Below are 16,644 nucleotides of genomic sequence, written 5' to 3'. Positions count from 1 at the left end.
GCCCTTTAACTCATACAACTTGTAATAGTTCATGTGCTGATGTATAGATTTAGGATTTCAGTGATTATTAGTAGGAGGTTTGTGAAAAGTTAGAGTAGAACTTAGTCTTTATGTACTAACTATACTTTATTTGATCAGCACCTTATTGTTGCATTCAGCATCACTCAGTGGGAAGACCTTCTGTTCTTTGGTACCACTGCTTTTTCAGCCTCTGTCTCTTTTCCTTTCCCGTCCTCCCTTTCTGTGTTTCTCTCCCTCTTCCCCATCTCTGAGAGTCTTCTCTATTTCTTTATCTGCAGCAACTCTTAATTCCACCATCTTCCCACTGTATCCCCATTCAGTTTTATTCTCACCCCCATTAAAACAACTGGCGATTAAATAGTTAATGATGACACTGAAGGATGTTATTGGGCTTTACACATGTTACACCAATGAGACTATTTAGGGGAAGGAGAGTTTGCACCTCAGTTACTGTTTCAGGCTGTCTGCACATTCAGGAAGACACCACCACATCGGTTATGTGCTGTTCATGTTTGGAAGGTTTTCATAGCCAGGAAACCTAGAAACTTTGAATTTTTTTTTTTTTTTTTTTTAAAGCATAGATTTTTGCATCCTATGGGCCAGTACAAGTACATCAGGTGGGCCAGATGTTTGACACACTTCTCCTAGAACATAGCTCTTGAGAGTAAATGGTTGACTTTTCTCAAATCCAGAAAGCCCAGTGCAAATTGAGCTTACATGGGTAACTGAAGGAAGACAAATCCCAAAAGAGATTCTGGGCATCCTACTAGATGGCTCTCCTAAGACTCTAGATTGAAGTGCAGGTCTCTGTCCTGGATGCCACGCGTCCTCTCTATTCTAGTTCCAGCTTGCTTCATCCACATTTCCTTTTCTGAAAGCATCATCACTTCAGAGAGCCCTGATTTGAGGCCCTTGGGTATAGGGTGACCAGATGTCCCGATTTTATAGGGACAGTCCCGATATTTGGGGATTTTTCTTACATAGGCTCCTATCACCCCCCGACCCCGTCTCTATTTTTCACACTTACTATCTGGTCACCCTACTTGGGAACAGTGGAGCCTCAGTCATCGGATGACCCAGTAATTATAGGCTTATCAGCCTAACATTGAACCCGGACAGCATAATGGAGGGGCTGATACAAGATTTGTTTTAATAGAGAACTAAACAAGAGCAATGTAATTAATGCTAATCAACATAGGTTTATGCAAAACACATTGTTAGTTTGACAGGATATCTTTTTTTAGATGCGGTTACAAGGTTGGTTAATAAAGGTATTAGTGTTGATGCAATGGACTTAGCCTTCTGTAAGGCGTTCGACTTGATACCGCATGACATTTTGATTAGAAAAATATCCCAGAACAATATAAAATTAACATGGCATACATGGATTAAAAACTGGCTAGCTGATAGGTCTCAAAACGTAACTGTAAATGGGGAATCATCATTAGGGCCCTACCAAATTCACAGTCCATTTTGGTCAGTTTCATGGTCATAGAATTTAACAGTCGTAAATTTCATGATTTCAGCTATTTAAATCTGAAATTTCACAGTGTTGTAATTGTAGGGAGCTTGATCCAAAAAGGAGCTGTGGTGGTGGGGGCTTTGCGGTACTGCTACCCTTACTTTTGTGCTGCTGATGACGGTGGCGCTGCTTTCTGAGCTGGAGAGTGGTGTCTGCTGGCCGGCAGCCCAGCTCAGAAGGCAGAGCTGCCACCAGCAGCAGCGCAGAGTAAGGATGGCGTGGCATGGTATGGTATTGCCACCCTTACTTCTGTGCTGCTGCCTGTAGAGCTGGGGCTTCAGTCAGCAGCCGCCACTCTCCGGCCGCCCAGCTCTGAAGGCAGCGCAGAAGTAAGGGTGGCAATACCACAACCCCCCTAAAATAACCTTGCGACTCCTCCTCCCCCCCCCCCCCCCCCCCCCCCGCAACTCCCTTTTGGGTTAGGATGCCCAATTTGAGAAACACTGGTCTCCTCCTGTGAAATCTGTATAGTATAGGGTAAAAGCATACAAGACCAGATTTCATGGGGGGAGGCCAGATTTCACTGTCCGTGACGCGTTTTTCATGGCCATGAATTTGGTAGGGGCCTAATCATCATCCAGTGGGTCTGTTTCCAGTGGGGACCTTCAGGGATCGGTTCTAGGCCCTGTGCTATTTAATGTTTCTATCAATGGCTCAGAAGAAAATATAAAATCATCACTGATAATGTTTGTAGATGACCCCAAAATTGGGGAAGGGGTAAATAATGAAGCAGACAGGTGGCTGATTCAGAACAGTCTGGATCACTTGGCAAACTGGGTGCAGGCAAACACCATGTGTTTTTAATATGGATAAATGTATCTAGGAACAAAGAACACAGGCCATACTTACAGGATGGGGGACTCTATCCTGGGAAGCAGTGACTGTGGAAAAAGATTTGGGGGTCGTGGGAGATACAGCTGAACATGAGCTCCCAGTGTGATGCCATGGCCAAAAGAGCTAATGCAGTCCTGGAATGCATAAACAGAAATCTTGAGTAGAAGTAGAGAGGTTATTTTACCTCTGTATTTGGCACTGGTGTGACCGCTGCTGGAATACTGTGTCCAGTTCTGGTGTTCACAGTTCGAGAAGGATGCTGATAAATTGGAGAGGGTTCAGAGAAGAGCCACAAGAATGATTAAAGGATTAGAAAACATGCCTTATAGTGATAGACTCAGAGCTCAATCTATTTAGTTTACTGAAGAGAAAGTTATGGGGTGACTTGATTACAGTCTGCAAGTACCTGCATGGGGAATAAACATTTAATAATGGGCTCTTCAGTCTAGCAGAGAAAGTTATAACACAATTCAATGGCTGGAAGGTGAAGCTAGGCAAATTCAGACTGAAAATAAAGTGTAAATTTTTAACCATGAGCGCAATTAACCATTGGAACAATTTTCCAAGGGTTGTGGTGGCTTCTCCATCACGGACAATTTTAAAATCAAGATTTGATGTTTTTCTAAAAGAGATGCTGTAGGGATTATTTGGGGGAAGTTCTGTGCCCGGTGCTATACAGTTGGTCAGACTAGATGATCACAATGGTCATTTCTGGTCTTAGAACCTGTGGATCTAGGAAGAAGAACTGCAATCTATCTCACTTCCCCTAGTGACTCAGAAAGTGGTTCAATATAATCTGACTGAAGTTTCCCTTCTTTGTAGCTATCAGGATGGGAAACTTTTGTCCCCTTTCATCAGACAGCTTTGCTTTAATTTTTTTCCAAAGAAGGTGGTTCAGAAGTCAGCCCCAATTCTGTTTCTTAAAAGAAATTCAGATTTCTATTTAAAATTATCATGTTCTTTGCCCTCACTTTATCCTAGACCCCCTTGCATCCTAGAAAAATTACACACTTTACATGTGGTCAGGGCTGTGAAATTCTACTTCTGTAGAACTAAACCCTGGAGGAAGCCCAATGCTCTGGGAAATATAGAAGGGGTATAAAGCATCAAAATATTTTGTATGTAGATAGTTTATTTAATTCATCCTCCAGTTTTACAAGACATCTAATTAAAGTAGTCTTGAAGATATAGTTGCTCACTCCACTAGGAATCCATCTACTTTGTAGGCAGAAAGTCACAGCAAGCCTATTTCAGAATTATTTGGAAAGCACTAAGAAATTGACCTGCTACTTTCTCCGTCCTTTGTCTTTGAGGATAGAGTCCTTTGAGTCTTCCCTCAATGCTCTCCTCCAATGACCCTCTCTGACTGCCAGATGCTTGGACTAGATGATGGGATGGATCGCTTGATAATTGTTCTGTTAGTTCCCTTTGAAGCATCTGGTATTGGCCACGGTCAGAAGGCAGGATACTGGGCTAGGTGGACCACTGGTCTGACCAAGTGTGGCCATTCTTATATTCTTTAACTAGAACACAGAATATCTTCCCCATCCCATATACCTCTTGCCTGCCACTTAAACTTGGAAAAGGCAGAAAAAAACAGCAGTTCCCAGCCTGAGGAAGAAGGTGAGTTCCCATTCAGATAAGACAATTACAGGTAAGGAAACTACTTTTGTCATTTACACGCACCAAACCAGGAAATTCACAGTTGAGACTTTCTGCTCCTTGTTTTGCCCACTGAGGCTAGAGGTTCCAGTGTGTAGGTTGCGTATCAGTGCACTGATAGGCCTCTGCAGTATCTAGGCACAATAGTAATAGAGAATTTCCTGTATTAGTTTTATCAGACAATTACAACTACTTTAAATTTAGCAACTTGTGAGTTCACATATTTACATTTTGAATGTAGAACATTTAAAATATTAATGAATTGAAAATGTAATTGGTGAATCTCCTAAACAGGAAAGGAGTTAGTGTTAAGTGTTAACAATGCGTTTTCCTCTCAACACACCATGCAACATGTAATGCCTTTCCTCCCATTTAGGATTGCCTCTATTCATGGTCTCTCCGCCTGCGAAGAGCCTTTCATCCACCAATGCAAACAGCAAAAGGCAGACTCAGCCAAGCTGTACTCCAGCCTCGAGGTTGGCTGCCAAACAGCAGAAAATTAAAGAGAGCCGGAATACAGATGTGCTGTGCACAGATGAAGAGGAGGATTTCCAAGCTACATCCCTGCTGCAGAGATATTCTGAGTGTGAGAAGCCATCAGGGAAACGTCAGTGTAAAACAAAACACTTGGCACTACAGGAGAGGAGAAGGAGGTCATCCCTGACAGGGGATGACACCACAGATATTGAAAATGTTGAAGATAAGGTATCTTTATTTAGATTTAATCATCCACTAACCTCACAGAGTGTACAGCAGAGCCAGCTCACTCAAGCTAACACGTTATTGTGCTATGTAGCAATACAGGACACCCTCGCTGTAACGAACCCATTGGGATCCAAACCATTTGTTCATTAGAGCTAGGGGTTCGTTATAGTGAAAGAGTCCTGCCTCCGGGGCAGGAGGGCGGCTGACAGCTCCTCCAGCCCTGGGGCTGACAGCTCCTCCAGCTATGCTGTCAGCCCTTGCCACAGCGGTGGGGGGTCAAGGTGGGATCTAGGCATCGGGGTCGTTATAGACAAAGGGTCATTATTATGAAGGATGTTCTAGCGAAGGTGGACTTAATTTTATTCAAACTCCTCCCCCTTTTTACTATTTGCATATTTTGAATTTGTTCTCTTAGTCTATCTGAGATAAAGCCTAGTGCGGACATAAAGACTGAGGAGTTGTAAACTTAGTAACAGTAGTAGATTTTTGTAATGAGAACAGAAATGTAATTCTTAAGTGGCAAAATATATTCCCATCAGTGTACTGTTAAAAAGGGGGGGAAAAATCCAATAATGATTTTGACAGGTCACAGTAACAAGAAGATTCAGAAAGCGACCAGAGCCTACTTCAGACTGTGACTCTTCACCAGCCAAATCATATGAGCAGAAGCTGTATGATCGCCTGCAGCAGACTTCCTCATTATTACCTGTCTCTCAGCCCTCGCAGTTGCAGATTGCAAGCACCCCTCAGGAGACCACCCCAAGTCGTCCCATGCCGCCTGAAGCACGAAGACTTATTGTCAATAAGAATGCTGGCGAAACTCTTCTGCAAAGGGCAGCTCGTCTGGGATATGAGGCAAGAATCCCTTTAAATATTCTGAATTGAGATGCGGGAGCTATTTGCTTTCTTTAATTTAAAAAAAAAAAAATCTTATTTGTACACAGGATTAAAGTCACTTTGTAATTCTAGTTTATGTAATCCTGGTGCACTGATGAGGTAGCTACAAACAGATTTGTAGTTTATGCATTTCTCGTCTTTGGGGGGGGGCGGTTATTTTTTTATTGTTTTTCATTAAAGCATCATTTAATTTGAATGTTTACAGTGATGGTGAGGAGCAAAAACTTGATAACTCTCTTGGTTTATAGTGTGTTCAATACCGGCCAAAATCTTTGGTGCTGTGCACCCTGAACTCTGGTTATAGCTGTTGGGAGTGGAGGGCGTGCAGTGTCTTGAGAACTGGACTCCTACCTAGGAAGGTTTTATAAGGGGTTGAAACGCCACCACTATATTGTCTGACACTGTATAAAATCACAAATTAACGTTCCGTGTGGTGTACGGAGAGCTTTAATGAGCTCTGGTTTTGCTTTCCTTTTATATTAAGGACATGTCATTTACAAAAGAAAATGGACAGTTTTGATATTTGAGCCTGAACATAATGTTTGGTGTGTCCACTTGCGTGTTTGGATATATTGCAGAAAGTGTTCTAAATATTTTTAGAGTTTGACGCTTCTCAGCATTAATACTGCTCTAAACAAACAGACCTGGCTTCTACAAAAATCAGTAGTTGCTGAATCCACCATCTCTGCTGTCTCAGAAACATGGTTTTATTTATTGGGGGAGGGGATATTTTGTAATATCATATTAGGGTCCCAATCCTACGAAGTATTGCTGTGACAAAAGTGGTTCATCGTGAGTGTGATTACTGATTTTGATGGTATTTAGTCAGAGCAGGGATAAGGAGCTATAAAACTTGCCCTAGCTTTGAAAGAGGCAGTTAGGCCTGGGAGCTTGGGTTAGACAGAGGCCTGCTCCAGTTTTGAAGATTGAGTCAGCCTGGAAGTCAGGTTTCGGCAGAGGCCTGTCCAGCTTGAAAGATTTGCTCCAGCCCATAAAGATTTTGTCTTGTTTGGAACCCCAGTTTAGGCAGAAGCCTGTTCCAACTTTGGAAGGCTGAATTTAGTCTGGAAAATTTTTGTTTAGCCTAGACCAGTGATTCTCAAACTTTTGTACTGATGACCCCTTTCATGTAGCAAGCCTGCGAGTGCAACCCCTCCCCCCCCCTTATAAATTAAAAAACCCTTTTAAATATATTTAACACCATTATAAATGCTGGATGGAAAGCGGGGTCTGGGGTGGGGGGCTGATAGTTCAGAACCCCCCATGTAATAACCTCGTGACCCTCTGAGGGGTCCCAACCCCCAGTTTGAGAACCCCTGGCCTAGACAAACACACATTCTAGTTCTGGGTTTTCTCACTCTAGCTAGGAGTTATATTATTATGCAGTTGCTGTGGGAATCTTTATAATTTGCATTATTTCTGTTCCCATGGGACCTGAAATTTAAACGTAGGGTTTCTTTTTAGTGCTCCAGAGTCTTTCTCCCTCTTGCTTCTTCACAGTAGCTGAGTATCTGACCCACAGTTTCCATGTCAGACTGCTGTGTGATGCTCATGTGCACTCCGAGTAGTCTCATTGATGCCAATGGGACTACACACAGTGCATAAGGTTAAGCACATGCATAAGTCGGGGTAGAATCAGGGCCTAAAACTCTCTCACATAGTAAGGTAAACAAGCTCTGGGCAGCGCTTATCTCAAGTGGCTCTTGGAAGCAGCGGCATCTCTTTCCACTCCCCCCCCCCCCCCCCCCCCCCCCCCCCGGGGGGGGGGGGCCCCGCCCCCCCCCGCCCCCCCCCCCCCCCCCCCCCGGGCTGCTACTCAGAGGTGAGGCCGGACGGCTCTGCTGTGCGCTGCCCCATCCGCAGGCACTGTCCCTGCAGCTCCCATTGGCCACAGTTGCTGGCCAATGGGAGCTGCGGGGGCGGCGCTTGGGGCGGGGTAGCATGTGGAGCAGAGCCCCCTAGCTGCCCCTACGCGTAGCAGCCAGAGGGGGGACGTGCTGCTGCTTCTGGAAGCCGCGTGGAGCGCCGGAGGGGGGCAAGCCCTAGGCCCCGCTCCCCAGCTGGAGCTCGAGGACCAGATTAAAACGGCTGGCGGGCAGGATCTGGCCTGCAGGCCGTAGTTTGCCCACCCCTGATCTAGAGAGCATATATCCAAGTATACTGAGAGAGCTCGGTGTAGCATTCTGTGAGACACCAGCAAATAACTCCAAATATAAATTTAAAAGACACTTCATCTGTCTCTCTAGGCAGGACTAGCTCTGTGCAAAGCAAGACAATGAGGCCCTTTTCAGCTTCCTCTCCACCTAGGACCAGGTCCTTCTATTGTAGTCCTTGCTCTGGGGCTGCATTTGCTGAAATAAATTATATGTGCATGCAGGGAGCCTTCAGTAGACATGTAGTTGAATGATGCATAGCATAGGTCTCAGAACCCCATTATGCTTATGTTGCTTCTAACTGTAATTTGCTCTTTGTATCTAGTGAAACAGTAGGAGAAAATCATTGGAAAATGGGAGTTTAGCTTCATCCAGAGAAATTACTGGAACTCTCTATTCAGTGTCCTTGTAGATAGAGGCTCTCAATTGTCGTTACTCATTCCCTTGCCAGTTCTGCACACCCACATGACATTGAAAGTGGGGAGGACTCCTTGGGGTTATAATGGTATGTCTACAGTGCGATGATAAACCCGTGGCACTGGATCTCCGAGCCTGGGTCAGCTGACTCGGGCTTGGGTTGCAGGGCTAAAAATAGCAGTGCAGTCGTTTGAACTCAGGCTGGAGCCCAGGCACTGAGACCCTCTTCCCCTCGTAGGGTCTCTGAGTCCAGGCTTCAGCCCAAACCCAAATGTCCAATTTTATAGCCCCACAGCCTGAGCTTCGCAAGCCCAATTCACCTGACCCAGGCCAGCCGTGGCCATGCAGTAGGTTTTTTTACTGAAGTGTAGACAAATCCAAATAATTCTGAAGAGGGTACAACACTGATGTCATGTTTTAAATGAAGGCAATGTATTTGACACTGCTTACAAGTCTTTGATAAAACTATTCTCTCCCTCCGCTTTCGTACCAGGTAAAAATGTGCTTTTGTCTCCCCTCTCCCCCAAAACCTTGCCATTCGAATGATGATTTATAATCCTGCCATCAAACCCTGTTGTAGGTGGCTAGCGTAAAGAACATGCCTGGAATTTCAGAAAGTTTAGTGGTTTGTTTGGCAGTAAAGGGGTCTCTTTCTGCAATAGGGCAGAGTAGCACTGGAAGCTATAGAATCTCTACAAGCCCCCTACCCAGGCTGTCCATTTACTTGTCTTTAAATGAAGCCTTACTTTACCTCCTTGGCCATGTTTGAACGTTTTAAATTCTAATTCTTGTGTAGTACGGTGTAGATGACTATGACAGCGTCACTTTCCCTAGACTGGAGCATTTGTTTGTGAATATCCCTGTTTCAGCTTTTACACACACACTCACAAAGTAGTTAGTGATCAATCTGGCTTGCATCTATGCAGATGTGTAGCCTGGCTGCAGCCAATAGGGCTACGTAAGCAAGTAAGATGGAGTAGGCTTTGGCCCTGTATGTCTTTAGGGCCTGATCCAAAGCACATTGATGGGAGTCTTTCCATTGACTTCAAGGCGGTTTGGATCAGGCCCTTAGTTAACTAGGATATTAGTATTACAAGTACATTCTGTACGGGTCCATCAAATAAATATTTATTTAAATTACTTAAGTACAATTTTAAGCACACATTTCCCCCTCCCCCCCCGCCTATAGGGAGCATAAAGCTACACACTAAAGGCTTGCATACTGAATTGTTTTGAGCTCAAATGCTACTTTTCATTCTGCTTGGTGCTTTTAGTTAGTGTTTTGTACCTGAAAGTTTTCAACAGTCTTCGCCCTAAGTCAATTCAGGATTACATCATGCCAGGAAAGGCAGTGGCATTAGGGAGACACCTGGTAGCTGATGAGGGGAGGGCAATAAATGCAGGAGGAGCCTGGGAGGAGAAGACTGAAATTCCCCTCAGGGACTCTACCCATTGTTTCAGTGGAGACCAGAGGATGGGGTTTGCCTCATTATGGATCATGCAGGAGGTTTGGCCTGCACAATCCGTGGATCCCCATGATGCCCTGCAGGATAGGACCATCTTCCCAGAGCCTTGTGCTTCTGTGCCACCTCCCAGCCACATGTTGCTCTCCCCTAGTCCCCTTTCCACAAGACTGCATGGAAGCTGCGCTGGCCGCTTCTCCTGGGTTTCCTTCCGTTAGGTCGGGAGGAGGCTACCTCCATGGTGCAGAGTGGCTCAGCAGGAAAGGGAATACAGACTTCAGCTGTTTTATCTTACCCAGTGGTTTCCACACTGGATTGGGTGGAGGATAATCCATATAGCCGTCTGTGGGTCCAGGGTGAGAGAGCATGGTGCACAGAGAAAGCTGACCTGCATTTTCATGTGGAAAGGGAGAGATTCCCATTAAGATGGAGGAGGGAGGAGAGAGAGCTGCCCTCGTTATTTTAAATATGTTAAAGCTTTTTAAATGTGTGGTGTTTTCCTTACCATGACTGTTTACTATTTAGCTAAAGAAACTGCAGGCAGTGAACACCGCTATGGTGTAGCTTTTGCTGGTGGCAAGCTAGTTGGTTCTTTGGATTTATTAAGCATGTGATGTTCAGATCACTGCTTTAAATGGGCCACGTGAATATATCTAAATTGACCCATGCGAGCTTCACAACCTCTCTCTAAGGTTAAAGAGGGGGAGGCTTATGAATCCAAAATGTTTGTGCTGCCACATGTTCATACATTCAGCAGTGATGGTTAAATTTTCTACGAATTGAGTAAATCATGTTAAAAAAAAGTTAATGAGGCATATAATTAATTAACAATGTAGAGTTTTATGGTCTTCATGCTTACATTTTGTGGTTAATAACCTTCTTCTTGTTGCCTCTTAAGATGAACTTGTCCAACGAAATTAGCTTTTGGTCCAGTAAACGTTTTGTCTTAGGAAGTCTTTCCTTTTTACAAAAATAAAAATAAAATTAATCAAAACTAAATTTGGAGGCTTAAAAATTGTTTTAAAGAGTAACTTCATTTTAAAACTACAGCTCAATATTACAGGAACTGCTGTTAGCTAAAAGGCAGCTAGCTTGCAACCAGTAAGGGCTTCATACTTAGTCCTGTAAGTGGGCTACATGCTGCCCATCTTTTAAAGAGGATTGTGCCATATTCCACCTTCAAATAAGCACATGCAAATCTGAGTGCATAATTTGGCCTATTGTGTTTAACTATATACAGTTGAGCGGTATTATATTTGAAACCAACATTATTAAATCCTTTCCTGTTACAGTGAAAAATTACTACCAAAGAAAATGATTTGTTGCAGCATTTATCAGTCCCTTTTATGATGTCCCTTAAAATGTGTCTCTGCACGCACACGTGAATTTCTACCAAAGTAAAAATCCGTTGGTCTGAAAATTTTCAATCAACATTTTTTATGTTTAAAGCAAATTCAGGTTCCAGAATTAATTATACAGACCCTTTCAGGTAGACATGGGGGAATTCAGGTAAAACCATAGTTCTTTGATTTTGGCCTTCAGAATTATTAATAGGAACAATAAAGCTTTTGGTTGGTGAGACACCAGACTGCTGGGATCGAGGTAAATTGATCGTTGCACCAGCAGTAAGTGGCTGATGCACTTGATCCCAATGTCATGTGACTGGGTTTCTTTCCTTGGCTGGGATAGACAGCTCATTAGCTTGCTGCTATCCACTTTAGTCTGGTTAGTGAGGGCCTGCTAAAAGAACAGCTTCATGCTGTATCCTAGATACCAATTCTCAGGTCAGGTATACCAAGAGCACAGATTATTGTAGGCTTTCCGGTAGATTTTGAAACTGAAAGAATATATGCATTGCACCCAGCATTTTATTACTTTCTGTCTGAGAAAGGAAACAACCCCACATTGCTTTCAAATAAACATGCAGATAGTTCACTGCTTGACCTTTAAAGGTAAAGAATGCAAAATTAATGGATTGCAGCTAATCTTAGAGCACATGAGCTATTTTACGTATTGTATCATTTGTTTGTGCCTCCCACACAAATAAATGAAACTTGCACCAATCCCAAATTTTTGGTTGAGTGATGGAACAGTCATTGTTTCAAGGTTGCATGAGAGCACAGAGCTGAGGATGGCCTAGGCCTTCAACCATGGTACATTTGACTGCAAGATGAATTGTGTTAAATCCACATGGCTTCCCACAGTGATAGGTTATTTATTGGAAACGAGCATCTGGCTCTAGTTCTGAATGAAGAAAATCACTGTGGGTGAAATTCTGGCTCCATTGACTTCATTGGGGCTAGGATTTTCTTATGATTAGTTTTCTAATGGAAACCATTGTCCTTCATGTCTTTAAAAACTTTTTTAATCAAGCTAACATTGAATGCATTACTGCTGTGCTTGGAACATTTTCGTATTAATATTTTAATACACGGGGGTAAGATTAATAACCTTTCTAACAGTTTACACCAAGCAAATTCTGAGGAAACAGAGGCCATAATTTAGTGTGAAATGGGTACATCCTTTCTCTGTGTTTTCTACCATTATTTAATGCAGAAAATCCCACTGGTGTGCATAGAGATCTTAGTGCTGCGCAATACAATGCTGCCTTGCTTGTGAAAAAATAGCGGTCTTTGACTTTCAAAATGATACTTCTATGGCCACATGATTCTTTCTCCCACACCCCCTTCATTCAAAGAGAGATAACCCAAACATGTTAAAGGTATGCACATCTCAACAGCAACAAATAACATGACCTATCCTTCTCCCCCCCCACCTTCTCTATTTTCAGGAAGTGGTTCTGTATTGTTTGGAAAACAAGGTCTGTGATGTAAATCATCGTGACAATGCAGGTTATTGTGCCCTCCATGAGGCCTGCGCCAGAGGCTGGCTGAGCATTGTGCGACATCTCCTAGAGTATGGGGCTGATGTTAACTGCAGCGCTCAGGATGGAACCAGGTTAGCAATGTTATAGTTACTAAGATAAAATAACTAGTGCTCTGTGGCATATTAATGAAATAACACATGGTGGGATTAATGTCACGTACATGGTATTAGCTGTTTTGAAAGAATGATTAAAGGAAATTCATTTCTCCAAAAGTTGGTGTCCTTTCTAGATCTCTCACTCTTTGGTCTTGTAAGTTCTGGCGTTAGCTAAAGTTTATACACAAGAAAATTTAGAACTCCTCTGAAATAGTTACGCCATGTTTCTTTAGAGTAGCAGCTGTGTTAGTCTGTATCCGCAAAAAGAACAGGAGTACTTGTGGCACCTTGGAGACTAACAAATTTATTTGAGCATAAGCTTTCGTGGGCTACATCCGAAGAAGTGGGCTGTAGCCCACGAAAGCTTATGCTCAAATCAATTTGTTAGTCTCCAAGGTGCCACAAGTACTCCTGTTCATGTTTCTTTAGCACATCTAGCCTCTAACTGCCAGTTCATTTTTGTTTTTTTTCTATTGTCCAAAACTGACGTGAGAGAATCTTCACTCTCATGTCACTTTCTTTTGCACTGTGGGAAACACATTTTTGTATTGTGGCTTGTTTGATTTACTGCTTGTTTTACCAAATAGTGTTTGATATACTGGTATTTTTTCTAGGAAATAGTATACTTGCTTTTCTGGAGCTTTATGAAGTTTCTTATTGAACAGTCAGAGGAAACGATACCTGAAGGCTATGATCCTCTTTATACGTTCCACATCCTTTATTTTTGCTAAAGTTGTGTTTTTCCTCCATTAAAATTTGTGCCCAAGAGAGCCCCTCTTGCATTAGCTATATTTGTGTTTGTTGATACTCTGATTTGATTTATTTTTAATTTAAAACAAATTCCTTTTAATTTAGCAAACACAACTCTTTTTAAAGTAGGTCTGTTCCTTTGGTGTTTTGAGTTGATGGTTCCTCTGCTGGCATATCTTGCCTTCCTCAGAATCCCCGTATGCATTTAGTTCCTGTTTTGAGTAGATGTTGAGCCTCTTTCTGTAATGTGGGGGTTGAGGAAGTTGCCATGCATGATTTCTCAAGCTTTGAATGTGTATCTCTTTGTGCTAAGAAAGTTCTTTATCGAATTTAATCGTAAATGGTTCATCCTCTGCCGTTTCGGAGGAACTGATCTGGTGACAACTTTTCTTAAATGTATTAAGGAGCATGATTTCTTGGGGGCAGGTTATTTTATATTCTTCTACTTTTAAAAATCTAGGGGGTAAGGTGCTCCTGCAGTTAGTTAACTTGAATGTTTTATCAGATCCCACCTTCTAGCCAGGACATAAAATTAGCATAACTGTGAATCTGTCTCTTTTGTTTTTAAAGTTTTTGCATATCAACTTGAAATAGTTGGAGGGAGGATTCAGAAAAACAAAGCTCCAAGAGTCCTGCTAGAGATGGTCCATTAGAAGTCCATGATGGTCTGTCATTACCAGCCCATCAGTTTGGAAAGATGTTTCTGGAGAAACATTGAATCTAGGGCTGAATAGTAAAAATTCCTTTCCCATGACCCACCTCTTAAAAAATACAAAGGGGAGAGAAAGGGGGAGATCTTAAACATCCAAACAAAAAACCCTCCACCAAACTGTTTTCTACTATCTCTGGGACTCCCTAAATCAGTCGTGCATAAGTAAGGTTGCCATAAAAAAGAATCCTAAATGGTTTCTAGCTCACTTGCCAGAATAATCCGTATAGAAAAAGTCTTAAGAAAGTTTCCAAACAGTTGTTAGTATGTATAAGTTCAAATTCACAAATGGAGATTATTACAGTTATGCCAGGGAAGAAATATTAGTACATATGCACTCAGGAGCTAATCATATTTCTTTGCCGTGTTTTGGAAAAAAATGGGTCTTAAAATACAATCTATCATCATCTTGTCTGTTTAACAGCTCACTCATAGGTGTTGCCCTCAGAAATCATCTTGTGGTTCCCTTTGCTTCCTGGTGGCAGATTCTCTTAGGCCTTGGCTACACTCGCGGATTCACAGCGCTGCCGCGGCCACGCTGCCACGGCAGCGCTGTGAAGCGCGAGTGTAGTCGCGCCGCCAGCGCTGCGAGAGCTCCACCTCTCTGAGAGGAGTAGCTTGCAGCGCTGCGAGGGAGCGTGCAGCGCTGCAGGCGCTGATTACACTGGCGCATTATAGCGCTGCGCTCGCTGTGCTCAGGGTGGGGGGGGGGTTTCACACCCCTGAGCGCAGCAAGTGCAGCACTGTGAATTGCCAGTGTAGCCAAGGCCTTAGCTTTTTCAAAGGCTTCTGAATAGGATAGCGTATTCCAAATCAGATCTGCTTAGGTTTGTTTCTTAGAGTTCAGCAGGATACAGAGCACAAGCTTCTGTGAAGGATTCCTTGAGGAGGATCATCTCCTCCTCCTTTTTGGCTTGTATAGCCAAGTGTATATCTGAGTATAAGATCGTGCTGGTCATAAGAAAAATACCATTTCTCCTTTGGAGCCTTAACTGTATTTTTCTCTGTAAGCTTGTATGTGCCCCCCCCCCCCCCCAAAAAAAAAAAAAAAAAAAGGTTCTCAGCCACCTTGTGTTTTTCATCTCTTCTGCTACTGAGGATGTTCTCCACTTACCAGACCAGGAACAATAGTCAAATACAAAATGTTGACTGCCTTACTTTTTTTACTGAACTAAATATGCATCATTGCCCTCTGATGGGGAACGCTGATGTTGCCAACCAATGATTCTCAGAGTTCCATCAGATTGTTGAAGTGAGTTCATTAAGGCCAACCCACAGTGACACATCTACGTGCATTATCTGTTTCTCTGGTCTGCCTGTCTTGGCTTTCAAATTGATCCCAGTTAACCAAATGTAGGATCTGAATTAGTTATTGCCTTCTACCTTTGGTCAGCTCTGTTGGTTGGCTCTGTCAATGAAAAGATGTGACAGCTGAGGTTATTGCTGGAGTCTGAACGATATGACATTGTCTTTGTGACTTCCTGAAATCTGAGGGTTTTATGAAATCACTGTAAGTCTGCTATGGACAATTGTCATGCATATAATTTTCCTCATGTTCAGTGCCTGGGTACTATACTGATATGTACTTTAAAAATAACTTAGGTTTGATAAGTCACTGGATGGTCTGTTCTTGTCTCTGGCATTTTTAGAGATACATATTTAAAATAGAAAATAAGGAAAAGTACATGAATGGAAAAAAGTTTCCTGAGTAATACTTGGGTGTTCTTGTTTATTACTTACCTAGCTATTTTTGAAGGGTCCAAATCCTTTGAAATATTGCTGAACTAAAAAAATCTGAGTAACAGAAGAAATTAGATGGTGCAACTGCGTTTTGGTGTCATGAGTAGGGCACAGTCGTGTTACCCATACTCCCACTGAGTAGTAATTTAAATCAGTGATACTGCTTGTGGATTAAAGTTAGGGTTACCATATTTCAACAATCAAAAAAAGAGGACAGTGGGAGCCCCGCCCTAGCCCCTCCCACTTCCCGCCCTCTGACTGCCCCCCTCAGAACTCCCAACCCCCCCCCCCACTCCTTGTCCCCTGACTGCCCCCTCCTGAGACCCCCCCCCATCCTAACTGCCCCCCTAGGACCCTACCTGTCCCCTGAGTGCCCAAACCCTTATCCACACCCCTGCCCCCTGACAGCCCCCTCCAAGAACTCCTGACCCATCCAACCCTCCCCCTGCTCCCTGTCTCTTGACTGCCCCCTCCAGAACCCCCCTGCCCCTGCTCCGACCCCCTGGCCCCCTTACCGTGCTGCTCAGAACAGCGCGTGGAGCCCGACACGCTGCCGCGCTCTCCCACGGAGCGCGTAGCCCGGTTCCTGCCCTCGCAGAGTGCTGCTGAGCGGCGCGCTGGGCAGCAGGGGAGGGGGAGCAGGGGAAGGAGCTCCAGACTGCTGGAGGCCCGATGCGAATGGCTGGCGATCTGCGAATGCAGGGAGGTGGAGGGGGGAGAGAGGAGGGGAGTGATCTGAAGCTGCAGGGGAGAAGAGGGAAGCGGAGGAGGGGCTTTGGCTGCCGGAGC

The 16,644-nt window shown here is 43.6% G+C and overlaps 1 protein-coding gene across 10 annotated transcripts in view; it reads left to right on the top strand.

Moving 5' to 3' along the window:
* LOC112106443 (BCL-6 corepressor) overlaps nt 1–16,644 on the top strand; it is a 123,553-nt gene that overhangs the window by 95,730 nt on the left and 11,179 nt on the right. For 9 of the 10 annotated variants that reach the window (XM_024199672.2, XM_024199678.2, XM_024199674.2 and 6 more), the window contains 3 exons: nt 4,416–4,744; nt 5,330–5,599; nt 12,466–12,632. In XM_024199672.2, coding sequence (XP_024055440.2) covers nt 4,416–4,744; nt 5,330–5,599; nt 12,466–12,632 — 766 coding nt within the window. The remainder of the gene's footprint in view (nt 1–4,415; nt 4,745–5,329; nt 5,600–12,465; nt 12,633–16,644) is intronic. The other variant, XM_024199677.2, reaches the window with a different exon arrangement.

This window comes from Terrapene carolina, unplaced genomic scaffold (genome assembly GCF_002925995.2).
Source record: "Terrapene carolina triunguis isolate 2854851 unplaced genomic scaffold, T_m_triunguis-2.0 Scaffold26, whole genome shotgun sequence".
Lineage (NCBI taxonomy): Eukaryota > Metazoa > Chordata > Testudines > Emydidae > Terrapene > Terrapene triunguis.
This window is presented reverse-complemented; position numbering and strand designations above follow the sequence as displayed.